Below are 16,493 nucleotides of genomic sequence, written 5' to 3' on the forward strand. Positions count from 1 at the left end.
CCCCCCCCCCCCCCCCCCCCCCCCCCCCCACAAATCCTCCTTTGTCTTTAGCCAAGGATAAAATTCAAGTGGTGACTTCTGCCATTTACTCAATCCGGTTTGATTCTTATCTAAAAGTTGTGGGACCGCCAAATGGCCAGACCATATGGGCACTGATACCATTTTAACTTTTTTACATATTCTTTGTCTTGTAAAGAGATGACTCACATACCCATGCCTTAAATTTAGCCCTAACCCTCAACTCGGGGCAGCAGCAGGAGCTCTGACTGCCCGTGGGTCCTGTCCCCATGCTATTCTACTCTCTAAATATAAAAGAGCACTACTGCCAGATCTTAAGAGTCTAAGAAATCTTTCTTTCGACTCCTCGGCTCACCGACCCCGCATCATTTGGAAAAAAGACTTCGCACAAACTAAAAATTCATTAAAAATTCCCTGTGTTTGTTTATTGAAATACGTTTAAGGGTTGTTTGGAGGATTAACTTGAGGCGGTATTGAGGACTAAAGAAGTGGGGTCTTCAGTAACTGGCCCGTCAGAAGCCCTCAATATGTACTAGCAATGACCATGTTTTATTTTGTTACACGTTTTATAGTTTGTAAGTTTTTAATAAGTGATTTGTGCTTATCACTAGCAAGAAATATTAATTTAGGTTTTTTTGTTTATTTCTTGTTTAAATAAGTTTGCTTAAAAATTAATTTAGTTCCTAGCTTAATAAATTAGTTAATTTTGAAATCATTTTTAAGCCAAGGAGAAATTGATTTTTTGAATGAAAATAGTTATATATGGTTTTGTAAAAGGATAATTTTTAAATATACCACTAAGATAAGTATTGTTTACTCACCCATGTATTACTTATTTCACCCCAAAGTAAAACATTTCAAAATGTCACCTCAGTAAGCATTAGAATGTGACTGTTAGAAAGGCAAGACTGGTCAGATTACAAAGTCGTACGTTTCAACAACCCGTAAGTCAGAGTATTTTTTCTGGAACGTTCAAAAGAAAACAAATGAGTGTTATTCTGATAAGCAGCTACACCTGAAACCAGACTGATTAGACTGGTTAAATCATGTCACCTATTGGGTGGCACGTGGCCACTGGTGTGTGGTCGGGGAACTGTGAATGGCGCAGGGTGCTGCGTGCAAAACAAGCGGCCTCCATATGGCTGAAGTGGTGATGGATACGTGAGTGGTTATCTGTTTGGGACACAAGGAGGCAGGACAAGAGGGAGGCAGATGATGCCGGGTGGGATGCTAGGGTTTGTTCTGGACTTGAGTGATTCTTAGCATTATTGTGTAAGGCTTCCTGTGTGTATCATAGATCACGGGAAAAATGGAAGAAGAAAGTGAAGAGAGAGATTGCAGTGTATGACTGGATGTTAGACTACGTATCTTCCAGTAAGATTTCTCCATGCCCCCAAATCCTAATAATATACTAATAGTTTTGGAACTTAATTTTGAGATTTCACTGCATGTAACAGGTGCAAAGATACGCACTTTTTGTTGTTCTCTGTAGTTAGATAGCTTTCATAGATCAGCACCATCTGTTGTTCTTTTAAAGACTCTTCTCTTGCCTTGGGTTGTGTGGAGTCATGTTGTGTAGGTTTCAAGACAGGAAATGTTTCATTTCTGTGAGAATGGAAATTTCATGGACTGTGTTAAATACTGCGTTTGGCATTCCGTTTGATCAGTATTTGCTTGAGATGAGAATGTTAGGAATCCGGTCGAGGGGATGAAGGTCACATATAATATTCAGCATCATGGGTACAGAATAATTCTTCGAGTAATCCAGAATTATTTGGTGTTGAGCTCTGAGTTCTATGGAGCGCAGTTTATGTTATAATGAACTGCACTGCATTTAAAAGTATAGCAGCTATTAATTTCCCTCTGCAATCCAAGAAGATATTTTTATTTTAAAAGGTCTTATTTATTATCTAGTGTTTTCTGTCCTTAAAAGTATTTGACTTAGGTTTTTTTCGTAAATGTTTTTCCTCTACTGGAATATATAATCATTGAGTAAAATTGCATAGCACAGTTCCTGATGTGGTGTCTTTAGAAGGTTGCTATATATTTATCATTTTCAGTTGTGAAGGCCTCCTCCCCCAGATGTTTTCAATTGTTTTCCTCATGTGATGGGAAATTACTTTTCCCTGGCGATTTGACCAATTAATCAAGTAGTGGCAACATGAACACAAGAGCCTTCTGGAATCTTGCCTGTGACACTTAGGGGACTTGGACACAGATTCCCTGGGAATTATTTTCCGCCAAGAGTGATCCCCCCAAAAGTGGTTTAATTAATGCTGTCAACATCCGAATAAATGTTTTCTCTGAGATACTGTAGCTCATTAATAGTTAACATGTCTCTCAAGTTTGGGAAATCTTGGAGATACTCTAAAAAGTATGAAAAGACCATTTATTTGAGTATTTTTGTAGCAGTATAGTTGAACCAATTAAATTATTTTACTGTGAAGTTTAATAATAAAACACTTGAGGAAAAATATTGTAAATCTGTTTAATAGGGTACCATTAGAAAGAACTTTTATTTCCTTTGGTGCTTCCTAAGCAATAAAAATCAAAGGTAGATATGCAAGAAATTTAAGTAGGCAGGTATAACTTGAGTATTTTATAAAATGTTTTAAAATGATAAATTATTTCTTAAAATTGCAGGCTTTTCTTTCAAGTAATAACTCTTCAGAATTTCTAGTTGTTTGGAACTCCAAGTTGGAACGGAGAGAGGCCAGTGGTTGGTCTCTGGGTGGAGCTTTATCCTGAGCCTGCAAAGCAGGCAGCCTGCTTCTGTCGTCTTTGTTTTGTAAACAAGCCAGTTACAAAGTTTGTGGTCTGGTTTTCTTTGGTGAGTGATGCAGGCGGGATTCAATGTTTGTGTTCTACTTAAAAATCCTCTACTTTGCGATGGCGTCCACTTAAGTTTATGGATAGCTTTTTTTTTTTTAACCTGAGAATGTTGAGAAGATAGTTATTACTTAAGTGGGAAAAAATACAACCGGATAATTCTTGATATTAGAAAGATAATTAGGAGTTTAGCCAAACTCAGTTTCCTTAAACACACAGTTCATGTGAGTGCTTGGGTTTCAGAAGGTATCCTCCGTGGGTCCTGAGGGCTTTTTCAGTTGAGGGTCAGCCTTTGTATTATTAGTATTATGGAAGAGAGTAAGATTACTAATTTTTACCGGAAGCAGGGAACAAATAGGTTCACATAATGCTGTTATCTCCACTTGTCTAATATGAATTTCTAACCTGGTCTAAAACTCGTCCTTCTTACCCAAGCTTATCAACAAGCATTTTCTCTCATTCTTTTCTCTGCTTTGACTACTCTGACTTCTCCATCGTTTTAAAAAATTTGCTTACTAATGTAATAGCCTGGGTAAAGGGTTAACAAAATCTTTTCCCTTTTATGCTGCGAATTTAAACTGATTATTTTTTGGCTCCCTTTTTCTGGAAACCTGATAAAGAATTGCATAGCTATCATTGTATGGAAAAAGTGACCTCTGATTGGTAGACTGCATCTAGACTCTAAAAACTGTAAGTGTCTGACAGCAGCTATGCCTCTGGTGTTGTTAGAAGAGATGCTGGCTTCCCTGCGGCAGGTAAGCCCGGGTCGTGCTTGCGGCCGTCTGAGTCCAGTCTCTCTCCCTGCCCCTGAGCTGTCCATGGGGGCCCACAAGAAGAGCTCCTGGGCAGCTGTGCCAACCACTCCTTTCAAGGACAAAAGCAGCATGCTGCCTTGCTGGCAAGTTGGGTTTCCTGCTATATCCCTTGGAGTAAATCTGATCCCAGGTGATCTATTGGGGTCTTGAGAGTAGATATTTAGTTGGACCTAAAGAGCCCCTCTCCCCCCGGTGGGTGTTTCAAATATGTAGTCAGAATGAAATAAGTAACACTTGAAGACTTCCAATGAAAAACTAGCAGTCTCTCTGTTGTACCCCTGCTGCTTCCCCCAGTCCGTCTCCCCAGAGGCAGCAACTTTCATTTACTGCGGATCTTGGTTCTGGTCTTTACTGTGTCTCAATAAAATATTTATGTTCCTCTTTCCTGGTTACCAGTTATTGACATCTGTTGGCTTGCCATTAGGGAAGATGAGAGTTTTTCCTCTTATGCCACTTGCGCTTTCCATGTTCCCATCCTCTTAGTATTCTTACATCAGAAGTCTAAGTTAAATCAACAGCCAGTGTCACATCGTGTGGCAGTGTAAGGATTGCTCACTGCATAACCAAGCAGGTACTTTGAATAATTTCTTCTCCTACACATTTTCTTCTGTTGTTCCTGAATCTAATTGCTTTGACTCTTTGGAATTTGTTTTGTTTTCTCTGTATGTGTCCTTAATTTTTTCCCCCACATTCTCTATCAGGTAGGTCAGTCAAAATATTTCCCAAATGTTCCAAAATATCAGCCCAATTTTTAATTTCTTTTTTCTCATGGAGATTGACTTCCTAGACCTCTCCATCCTGCTGCTCTAAACCGCTTCTCTGGGCTGCCCCATATTCTGGAACTTTCCTTGAGTTCTAGCCATTGTTTTATTGGATTTCCTGGAGCACATCCAAAAATAGCTTTATGTGAAAGGGTCCATGGGAAGTGAAGACTTTGCATGTCTGGAAATTTTTTTCAACTTTCATGCTTGATTTTTTTGTTTGGTTGAGCATAGAGTTCTATGCTGAAAAATAATTTTCTTCTTGATGTAGAAGGTATGACTTTTTTATCTGGTAGAAATGTTTTTTTTTTAATAAGTTTTTACTTATTTATCTTAAGATTTTATTTTTTTCCTTTTTCTCCCCAAGGTCCCCTAGTTGTGGGTCCTTCTAGTTGTGGCATGTGGGATGCCACCTCAGCATGGCCTGATGAGTGGTGCCATGTCCGCGCCCAGGATCCGAACCCTGGGCCGCCAAAGTGGAGTGCGTGAACTTAACCACTCGGCCATGGGGCTGACCCCTCTGGTAGAATTTTAATGTTATTGTTAGGAACACATTGTCATAGAGAACTTGTTAATGATATTCCTAGTTTTACTTTAGCAGTAATTATACAAATGCTATCATTTGGCAGTACTTAGATTACACTTCTGTTGTTGGAAGATAATTCTCTGTGGTTCTCTTGCATTTTTGTACATCTTGAGAACAGAGGACTTTTTTCTGGACTATCCTTTCAAGAATGTACATATGAACAACCTTGGAAGACAGGCATAGTGTCTCCCTTGATAGCAAGAAGCAGGCATGCTTACTGTCTGTATAAAAGGTTCGGGTTCCCTGAGCTCAGCTTTCTTCTTTGCGTGCAGTGTCCTCTGGCCACCCTTGCATCACCTCATGAGGATTTTAGCTTGAGGAACCAGTGCATAAAAAGATGATGCTCTGGCTAATGCTATTGCTGTAATAAACTGTCCTTTGTCCTTGACCCAGGAGCCTCATTTCTTCTGCCAGTGTCCAGGAAGCTATGGCAGACTAACTTGAGCTTTCGGGTAGGGTAAAATCATAGAGCCTTCACAGTTCCTGACATCACTTTCCTCAACCAATAACCCATTGTGTTTCCTCCTCCTGTCATTTACTTGGTTGAATACAGCCTCTAGTTGTTTATTTTTTGTTTTCTCATTCCAAAGGCATTTTACAATGAAAGTGTTTTCTATACAGCAAAGCACAACAAATAGCAAGTTTGATGCAAGTTTATAAAATGTAGATGATATATTTTGTATTTAATTGAGTAGGTAATATGTTTTACATTAAATCGTATTACAAGGCACAAGATACGAATAGATGAATATATACTCTTAAAAGTTGTGTAATTTAGTCTAAAGCATTTATTGAAGTCTGTTTTATAGGTCATGTATTACTTATTTCTCTTTTCAATAACAGCTAACATTTATTGAACAATTACTGTGTATCAGGCATCATGCTATGCTTGTGACATGGGTTATCTTATTCCTCTCAGTGGTCCTAAGAAGATGTTTTCTTGTTCCTTGTTTTAAAAGAAGTCATGTATAACTTGCCTAAGGATATAAAATTGGGAAATGGTGGAGTTCGTATTCACACCCAGATCTGTTTAACTCTCGAACCCAAGCTCTTAACCATGACACTATGCTATAAAATGGAGAGAAGGGAAAGAGTAAAAAGTATATTGACTCGCCTGGAAAGTTTTTAACACTGTGTAGTTTAAATGAATCCTATAGGCTTTCACTATTGATTTGACATATATAGTAACTAAGCTTCATTTGCTATGGTTATAATGGAATTCAGTGTATAACTCTTGCTAAAAGTAACTGTTCTGTCACAGCTTTAAAAAAGTACAGAACAACAAAATAAAGCAATAGAGGAGCTGATATTCACACATCCAGAAGTTGGGAAATTCTAAGCTGTGGTTCCCACAGCAATTGCAGCTGAGCCTCAGGGCAGTGAATGTTACAATGTAAACTGAACACCATATGCAGCTGCATGAAATAATATTCTACATGCGCTTGGGGGCCTGATAATAGCCACTGTGGGAACAATGAATGTGGAAATTATCAGTTACTGTTTTATCACTGTAGTTTGGGGCATTTCATTTATGTGGCTGTTTCATAGTGCAACTTAGGTGTTTCAACTGGTTATATATCGTGGTGGCATTTCAGTGGTGCTTAAATTATTAATGAATCCTGAAACAAAATGTCCTTGACTTATAAGATTTTTTTAATGTTTTCCATCTGATTTAGAAAGGATCACTTTGCTCTCTTCCCCATTCCCCACTTGCAATGGGAAAGCATAATTTTTGGAGTTCTTGTTTACATTCTTAGGCAGATTCAAGATGCTAGTTACCCTTTGAAATGTAGTATGTGCTGGTGCTTAAAAGAGAGAGATGCCTAAGAAGTGCATATTAGAGCCTCTCAAACACAGGAGCATCAATCTTCTGGTAGCTTGGCTTCATGCAGCACACCACCATTGAGGGCGCACAGAGCCTGCCTACAACTCACAGAAAACCTCAGTGCGATCAGCTTCTTATTTTGGTAGATTCTCAGAGGAAATGTCATTTGGGCATTACCAACTGCTCTGTCTTGCCTTAATATTGCTTCAATAATTTAAAATATTGTTTGACCCTGTGTCTTGAACCTCTAACCTTTGCTTATCATTTTGTTGATTGATGTCTCCATTGACGGCATATAAATTTCTACTATGAGTCTCTCAAATACATGATTAAAAATATAGAATTTTTCTTTAATAGTGGACTCTCATATAGGTGGTTTAATAAGTTTACATATAAAATCACTGTTGTCAAATTTATGTAGTAGAAAGGATAAAACTAAGTATACATAAATACATAAGTTTCCAAGAAATAGATTAAATAAATTTTATTTATTTCTATTTGGAAACTTATTACCCCAGAGATTCTTAAGGATGATTTTGTTTACGCTTGTAAAATATTTACAGAGTACCTACTAGGCGACACCGTGGATCCAAGGCGAAGCACACGTGAGCCTCCAGCCACTGTGTTTGGAGATTCTGAGTCTTTTCTGAATATTCTAATTTGGTAAATAAGACCATTGATATCAGACAGGCATGTTGATCATTATTCAAATGATCCTGAAAAGCCAACTTAACTGTTAGTGATCTCCTTGGTGCAAAGATAATGGCCAAGATTATAAAGCAAGGCGTATTCCTGGGTGGCATTTGATTTGTTTTTATGAACCATCACATTTGTTGCACATGCACCTTTTGGAGTACCAGCATACGTCCTCAACTTTTACAACATGGGGGCACATCATTTTACAAAATATTGCTTTGTAAAAAGAAGAATAAAAGGTGGGAGTTGACTGGGTTGATGTTCATGCCTTTCCCTGTGCTTGGTCCTTCATATTGGAAGTCAACAGAAGTGGTTCTCTATGGCTGAGACTAAATGCCTTTACAGATGCCTCGACATAATCTGTTAACTGGCTTAGGGTAACTGTGTGTGCAATTTCATGGGATGAAGGATTTAAACCTAGGGGTGTATGTACTGCGTGCTCATTTTGACAAGGGAACTGACAAACACAACTTTGAAGACCTTGGTAGTCGTTAAGCTTTATAACGGTCTCAACTTTTGGATTAGTAAAAATCTTAAACATGCATCCCCAGAGTCATATACATTTATTTATTAAAATAGCATTGCAGTAATATGTAATTAATTCTTAAAACATACAGCAAAAAGTGAAAAAAAATAAGAAAGTTACCATAAGTAGAAGCTGCAGTGTTTTCTGTCTGTACTGCGTGGTTTCTTGTTCACTTCCTGGGATATGCTAACTCAAAAGACTATTGCTTTAAAATGTAGCTTTTCATATACATATACCCATCTATAGTTAAAGGTCATCCTCCTAAAGACCTAGTTAACATGATCGTAATGCCTCTTAGACCCCAGTTTTACCCAGTTTCCTTCACTTTGTAGAAAGAAACCTAACACAGAGTGTCCTCCTGTTTGTGTTGTGCTGTGTCTAGGATGAGGACGGGACAGAAGAAGACAATAGCCGTGTTGAACCCGTCGGACATGCTGACACTGGTTTGGAGAACATACCCAACTTTTCTCTGGAGTAAGTTACTGATGGTTTTAACTAAATTTGTAATATACATGTAGCATCACTGATAACAGCAAGTATTCCAAAAGCATATGGCATGTGGAATGTGTGTGCTTAGTTAAAAATATGCCTTGCGTTGGCTTGTTTTCCAATGAGCATTTTTCATCTGTTGAGTTAATTATCTGACGTAAAAAATGTAGCATGGGATTCACGTGTACCTGTCCCAAGTTTCATACCTTGGCAAATACTATTTTATATCATAATTTAATAGTATTTGATTGAAAATGTTTGTCATGTTAACAGCACTGTAACTGTTTTCGCCTTGCTTTGTATGTCAGTATTTTGGTGTGTTCCTTCAACCTTGCTAAATTACAAAACAAATTGTAGATATCCTTTACTTGGAAAACCAGTTGGGTCATTAAGCATTAGTTGTTTTAGTATATATTTTTTGGAGGAAATAGACTCTTTCAAGATATTTGATGAAAACTTAGAAGTCGTAGTTTAGGAACCTTGAACAAGATTTTAAGTATGAAAGGACAAAGAAAAACTTTCCTAGATTATCACAACTTTACAATTATCTTAAGTATTGACATGTCTACATGGAAGGTCTTCTCAGAACTTCTTCCATTGATGGGCAGTCATTCTGACCTTTTTCTTTGACTTTGGGTAAAAGTTGGAAGGTCTGGGTATTAACATTCAAACTCTTAACTCTGTCTTCTCTTGGTCTTCCGAGGGAAGGCTCGAAGGACTTTCTCAGTGAGGTTAAATCAGCGCTAGAATCGGATTATGTTTGCATATACAGTGTCCAGCACTCTCTAAGTATTTACATCTAAGAAATACTTGCCATGTCATAATTCCTTTTAGAAAGACAGTGGAACCAAAGAAATTTATTAAGGTTACCATATTATTCTTAATTGACAATCCAATCATTAAATACATGTTCAAATGATATTAACGGTATCTAAAATAGGATGTTACAAAATTCTATGAAAATATAAAAAAAAATTAAAATCCATTTAAATAGTATTAGTTTAGTAAATATTTTGTCAGTATGGCAAAATTTTTATTTTGTCTTAGTTGCTGAATGTAGTTATGTACCGTAGATTTCTGCACATATTTTCAGTTTTGTTTTTATTTGATATCCTTACCTTTGATTTTCTTTAGCGTTTGTATTGTATAACCAGGACATTCATAGTATCAGGTTTATATTTAAGAAATACAATTGAAGAATTGGCATTTTCCATTATTTAAAAACTACACTGTGATCTTTATCAAATCCATTGGTAATCATTTATAGTTGTCCAGGTTGCTTAAACTAGATATTTAATTGAAATACTATTTCCAAATGTTGATTGTTAGATGAGTGCTGCTTAGATTTCTATGCGATACACACATACACGGAAACATCTACGAAGAAAGTAAACTCTCCTTTAAGTGGTTTAAAAAATTTACATTCTCCAAATTACTAGTTTTCATTAATAAATAAAAATGTAAAATAATTGCTATTATTATATTAATAGTAAAGTACTTTAGTTATGTGATAGAAGTAACTTCATGTTACTTAATAAATAGCTTCATGACTTTGAAGTTCAATTACAATTTTATGAAGATTTTTAGTAGATAACTATTGGTTTTGAGAAAGGAGTTTCATAACCTGCACTTACGGTATTCTCACAGCAGTGTCGGAAATGGTGACGCTGAATTGTGGAGCTGTGGGAAGTAGGGATAGCTGGATCGCATCTGGACTCGCCCCTACAGGGGCAAACTTTGACCTTCTTGGGTTATTGGAAAGGTCAATGATGTGACATATGTGGGAGCACTTGGTAAATTATAAAGTGCTCTGCAGCTGCAACACCTTTATTCAGTCAACCGTCATAGTCCTTGAAACAGATATTGGGATGGAAAATTTTGAGTGGACGTCTGGAGATTTGACTGGCAAAACGTGTACCTGTGTCACACAGAAGAGTGTGGTCCGAAAGGACTGGTTCTGGGTCATTTTTGATGTAGTTATTTCTGATGATTGCTCTCCCTCCATGCCGTCAGACTAGCGTTCAGGTATGTGGTGTTCAGTGTTGCTTCCATCGCCATGCTTCTGTTCCAGAATGTATATGTATATGCGTGTGTGCTGGTGGGATTTTCGTTTTGTTCCCTTCCTTGTTTCTTGTGTGTCTGTGTTGTTGTGGTTTTTGGTTTTGTTTGGTTTTGGTTTTGGTTTGTTTACAGTCCATGTTCATGCTCCCTCATTCATCATTGTCTCACAGTGATATGGTAAAGCTCGTACAAGTCTCCAACGATGGAGGGCCTCTGGGAATCCATGTAGTGCCTTTCAGTGCTCGAGGCGGCAGGTAATGTATCTTGGAGGTTTTTAATTGACTCGTAATGTGGAGTGTTTTCTGTTCATTTATGCTCAGATATAGAGTGGTGTGGATTTAGCATATGCTCAGTAGAAACATTTTCATTTGGGGGCAACTGCTGCTTCATTCATCCGTATCCATCATAATCACAGACAGCACTTAGGCTGATGAAGAAGTCAAGCGTTTAAATTATCCTAATAATTTTATTGTTCATCACATCCATGCAAACATTGTACTTTGCTGTAAATTGGTGATAGACTTTATAGTCTTTATAGTCACAACTCCAGCTGAATTTGCGGGAGAGCTTAAAGCAATTTTCTTGAAAACTTTATCCAATAAAAATTATCTTCATAACTTAGGAAATGATACATTTTAAATTCACTTTTATGTTTTAGTTTAATTTTATAAGATTTTTATCATTATATTTGCAATTTAAAAAAATTAGACAAGCTATAGATTTATTTCCCACCATGTGGCTTGTGCCTCCTTGCCTTCAATCTCTGCACACTCAAACATCAAAATTTTCTACTGTTTGTTAATATGACTTCATTACTTTGTAGAACATATATTCTTAAATACTTTAAATGTTATATGAATTTCTTTTATTCTGCTTTTCTTCTGTGAAAGAAGTATTGTTTGTTTGTTTTGATGTATTCAAATACTATGAATTGATTTTGCAACTAATGGTTGGGGGGGCCTCTGTCATCTACATCACATGAAACACATCCCACATCCTTCCCCAGAAGCTTTACCTGCACTTGGTTAACCTGTTGAAGTTTAATTGCATTCTCTCATTTACCCATCTAATGATTACCCAGTGAAAAAGATTTATGAACTATTTGGCTCCTTATTTGAACTTCTTCTTTTGTTATTATTATCATGTTACTTTTTTAGTTTAACATCGTTTACTCTGGGGGAAGCTGGAAAGTAGCCTTAGACCGGGGACTGAGAACTTAGAACATGGCGTACCTGTTGCCGAGGAGCTGTAAGCATCTAGCATGCTGTAAAAGACAGATGGAATAGCAGTTATGGCGTATGACTAAATTATCGGTGTCCTTTTTTAAGTGATTATTTGAACAGTTGTACTGCCTTCCTGCTATATGTCCCTAACTGTGGCGAGTCCAGATTTCATCTGCTTGGTGAAGCACATGCTTTATGGGATGTCTTGAAGCTGACTCTTTGACTTACCCGGAACTCTGCTGGAGTTGGGGGCTCCATTGTTGGTGTGATGTAACAGGATGTGAACGCCCCTGTGAGTGTGGGACGGTCCTTGTTATAGTCACAGAGCTGGCTGCTTTCGCTTTTTTTCTCCTCCTCCTTTTTAAAATTTTTGAACTCTGGGGAAGCATTGAAATTTCTTCAAAGAACTTCCAATTAAACAATCTTAGTTGTTTTCAAAATGGCTCTTGCCTTTATTTCCTTTAAAAAATATAATTTTAAACGACCTCAAAAGTTAAACCTTTTTTCCATTTATTTCGTGAACAAAAAAAAGATAAGGTAAAATGTGTGGATTATTGCTTCTCAATATTAATATGCCTTTAACTGCCTGTGGAATATAACTCATCACAAATGAGGTTTAATTGTGTAGGTACCAGCTTTGAGCTAGTATTTCAATTACAAACAAGTTATTTTCTGTCATTTATTACACATTTTCTACCTCAGTGTGAAAGGATATTAGGGTAAAATAAGTAGATGAAAAGTCTAAAGCAAAAGGAGAATAAGATAGAAAAATAAGCCTACTAGAGATTAATCAATGAGAGGCCTTTCACACAATCCACCCCAGTTACTGGTTGCCATGGTAATTAGTTTCAATATACAGAACACATTCGAGTAGACTAGTGTCCCTGTGTACAGCTAGAAGCTGTTTGATAGCTGAGTCATTTTTAATCTCTGTTGATTTGGCAGTTAATGGAGAAATTCTTGTGCAGCTTTCCTGTATAAGGGACAAGCAGATTAATAAAATCAGATTCTTTATAAACCCTTTTTAGGCATCACCAGTTTTCATATTGGGAAACAGAACAGAAATATATATGTTTTTTCCAGCACCTGATTTGAGTCTTTAAGCTTCTTGTTGGACTTGACAGTAATGGTTCTTCAGAGTTAGGTTGATGATGGGAGGGAAAAAGCAGGCAAGCCGCCCAGAGTCACAGATGCTGGTGGTCAGGATCCAGAGAGGCCCATCTCCCTTGTTCTCAGAAATGCTTACAAGTGGATTCTCCTCATTCAGTCAGAACCCTCCTGACACTTACCGTGTGGTAATTCCTGTAGTAGGTGCTAGGAAACAAAGATGAACAGGACAGAATCTTTCTCCAGGGATTTGCGATCAAGATGGAGTGATAGCCAAGAAATCTCATAATTATAATTATGTGGTAAATGTTGATATAGTTACATAATAGGTGTTCTGTGAGCTGATAGAGAAGAAATTTCTAAATTAGATAACTGAAGCTGGCTTGTTGCGGAAGATGATTTTAAATGTGATGACAGCTTATGAAGGGAGCTTCATCAACTCCATGGTGGCTGCAAGGGTAAATTAAGCAGTGCAGTATAGCAGAAAGGCAGAAATTAAGTGGAACTTGTGAAGAAATTGCACATATACCTAGTGGGAATACCAGAATACATATTCATGGGGAGTCAGTTGAAGTTTCCAAGAATAACTTCCCTTGTATATAATTCCAGTCATGCTTGGGCCTTCTCAGTTTTGGAGATATAACTAATTGAATAACACTTAGTGAATACTTATTTTTATAAAAGTGACACATATATGTCAGTATTGCATTCTGATTCAGATTTCAAAATCACAAAGTCTAAGGAACAATGCAGAATGGGAATTGTATATTGTAAAGAGAAGAAACACAATGCACAACTTCTCAAATATCAAGTATAATTCAGGAAAATAGGAAAAATGTGAAGTCAATATTAGAGAAATTTTTAAATCCACTTAAATATAACTGTGGCCTGAGGTATAATCCAGTTTTTGGAACAGGAATCTTGTGGCCTATTTAAAATAGCCATGTTTCTAGGGTAAGCTGGCTGTTGTTCCTGGATTGGGGGCATCAGTGACAATAGGCGTGTTGCTGCTCATCCCCCAACGCCTGCCTCAGATACCTAGAAACAAAGACAATTAAATGCGTAGAAATGGTAGCATTATCTTCCCCCGATGCTGTTTTTCTTTAGTCATCATCTTGTATGTTGTTCAAAAACAAAGTTAACTGATCCCCACCCAGAACTCTTTATTCACAGTTTCATTACCTTGAAATCAATTTTCACTTCACACATATAATTTCATTTCCTCCTGATTTAAATGTCAAACATAATCTCCTTATTTAAATCACAAATGCTGCTACTTTCAGGAAGGTTATGCCAAATAATTGTCATTTCCTTTGGCAGTAAAACCGTGCTTTATGTCTTTGTATTTCTAGGACCTAACCCATAGACATTGCTCAGTAAAGCTTACTCAGTACAGGAATGAATGAACCCATGACTATCCGTATCAGCTATGGCCCTGCTATATTGGAAATAAAACAATCAGGACATATCCTGGCTTGATAGATAGTGAGTTTTCCTGAGGTCTCTAATCGCCTAGGAATATGATTATGATGTAATTCAATGTTAAGTATTTAAAAAGCAAGATATAAAATTGTATACTGAAATAGGGGCTGGGCTTATGAGATTATAAGGTTTTATATTTGGTTTTAAGGGGTTTAAAGTCTAATTGAGAAACACGTAGATGAAAAGATCCATGCTGTGTGTCCAAAGAACTCCATGCTCGTGCGCCGTGGGGATTGGGAGGGAGCAGCACTGTGGACTGGGACGTGGGGCCAACCCTTGGTGGAGCGATGGGACTTGGTCTGCCCTTTGGAGGAGCTAGAGGACTATGCTGGTGATGCTCGGGAAAGATATTTTTTCTAGGAAGAGACTGTATGAAAGGAAGATGCTGCATGTAAGTGTGCATGATTTGGTGAGAAACACTGTGTCACTGATTTGAAACAGAAGGTGTTGGAAGAGAGCACTGAGCGATTGTGAGAGGGTGCCTGGTGAAGGGCCCGCGAGACTCCATAATAACCTGGAGACATTGCTGAAGGGTTTCAAGAAATGTGAGTGGATGAATATTAGTCTTCTACCTGGACTCCACAGTCTGACTTGTAGTAGATATTCTAAATCTTTTCCCCCATGGAAACAAGTATGGCTAAAACATATTATTCTTAATAAAGTACAGTCTGCTTTTCCACATCTTTTCTATGTGGACATTTCCCATTTATATATGTTCTTCTTTCTTTTAAACCTGTGGCCCTTGGAATTTTCTATCTCAGTATTTATTCTAATACAAACAGTGATTGTATGTTTATTTTAGTAAGCAAGTTTTCTAAAGATCTAGTATCTCCTAGGAACTCTTCTTTTTCTTTCCCTCCCCAAAGCCCCAGCACATAGTTGTACATCCTAGTTGTAGGTCATTCTAGTTCTTCTCTGTGGGATGCTGCCCCAGCATGGCCTGATGAGTGGTGTGTAGATCCGCGCCCAGTGTCCAAACTGGCGAACCCCGGGTGAAGTTGAGTGTGCGAACTTAACTGCTCAGGCCTGGGGCTGGCCCCCTCCTGGGTGCTCTTCCTGGTTCTAGGCATACGCTTATCAAGGGTTGGCAGACTCTATGTAAAGGACCAGATATTCAGTATTTTTGGCATTGTGGGCCACCAAGTTTCTAGTGCAAGTGTTCAATTCTGTCATTGTAGCATGAAAGCAACCATTGAGGATATATAGCCAAATGAGCATTACTGCCCCAGTAAAGCTTTATTTACATAACAGGTGGCTCCTGGGCCCTGATTGCCAGTCCTGCTCTAGAGAACCAAACAAATAAGAATGCCTCCCATCATGGAGTTTGCATTCTAATATTTTTCATATCTAAAATTTCTTCCCCTGTTTCCTGTTCACATTATCAGGGGGGCAAGAGTCCCAAACTTCATTTCCACTTCCTGTTTGATAAGAAAGTGTCTTTATTGCAACTATATATTATTTCCCACCAACATACTCCCCTAATTCTAAAGAATTCCCCTGGAAGAAGGGAAATAGAAAAAACCTCATTTAACGTCCTCCAGTTAGTAATAAGTACTCACAGAACTCTTCTTCCCAATGTCTGATTGTCAATCATGAGACTTAAGGAAAAATCTAAAGTCTGTAATGGGTAGTGGGGTGGGGACTGTGTGTTTCTAGCTTTCCAGTACTGGCTCCTGCTGGCAAATGCTTCTCACCTTCCTTTTTACAGATGTACAGTCATTTGATTTGTCTGATTAATTCTGATTGTTATCCCAAATGATTTTTTCAACCTTTTATCTTCAATTTAATATTATCAGGTGAAGGGTCAACACCAAGCTTTTTCAATTGCTGTGTTAAAGTTTCTTTTCATGATTTTTTCCCCTTGACTCTTTTCTTACTTACATTACTGTCCATAAATTCCACCGTTAAAAAAAATCAGATACCTAAAATTAAAAAAATATTTTATAATGTTTAAGGTTTTTGAGTTGAAATAAAAGTGATTCTATTGGAAAATACATATTCCTGTGATCAGATCAATGTAGAAAATGATTGAAATATGTTTGTTTTCTGCATCGTCGATGCACATATTGAATAAT

The 16,493-nt window shown here is 37.5% G+C and overlaps 1 protein-coding gene across 19 annotated transcripts in view; it reads left to right on the top strand.

Moving 5' to 3' along the window:
* PARD3 (par-3 family cell polarity regulator) overlaps window positions 1–16,493 on the top strand; it is a 518,486-nt gene that overhangs the window by 244,146 nt on the left and 257,847 nt on the right. For 17 of the 19 annotated variants that reach the window (XM_046679504.1, XM_046679512.1, XM_046679519.1 and 14 more), the window contains 2 exons: window positions 8,439–8,530; window positions 10,777–10,860. In XM_046679504.1, the coding sequence (XP_046535460.1) occupies window positions 8,439–8,530; window positions 10,777–10,860 (176 nt within the window). The remainder of the gene's footprint in view (window positions 1–8,438; window positions 8,531–10,776; window positions 10,861–16,493) is intronic. The other 2 variants (XM_046679514.1, XM_046679509.1) reach the window with 1 other exon arrangement.

Source organism: Equus quagga, chromosome 12, assembly GCF_021613505.1.
Source record: "Equus quagga isolate Etosha38 chromosome 12, UCLA_HA_Equagga_1.0, whole genome shotgun sequence".
Lineage (NCBI taxonomy): Eukaryota > Metazoa > Chordata > Mammalia > Perissodactyla > Equidae > Equus > Equus quagga.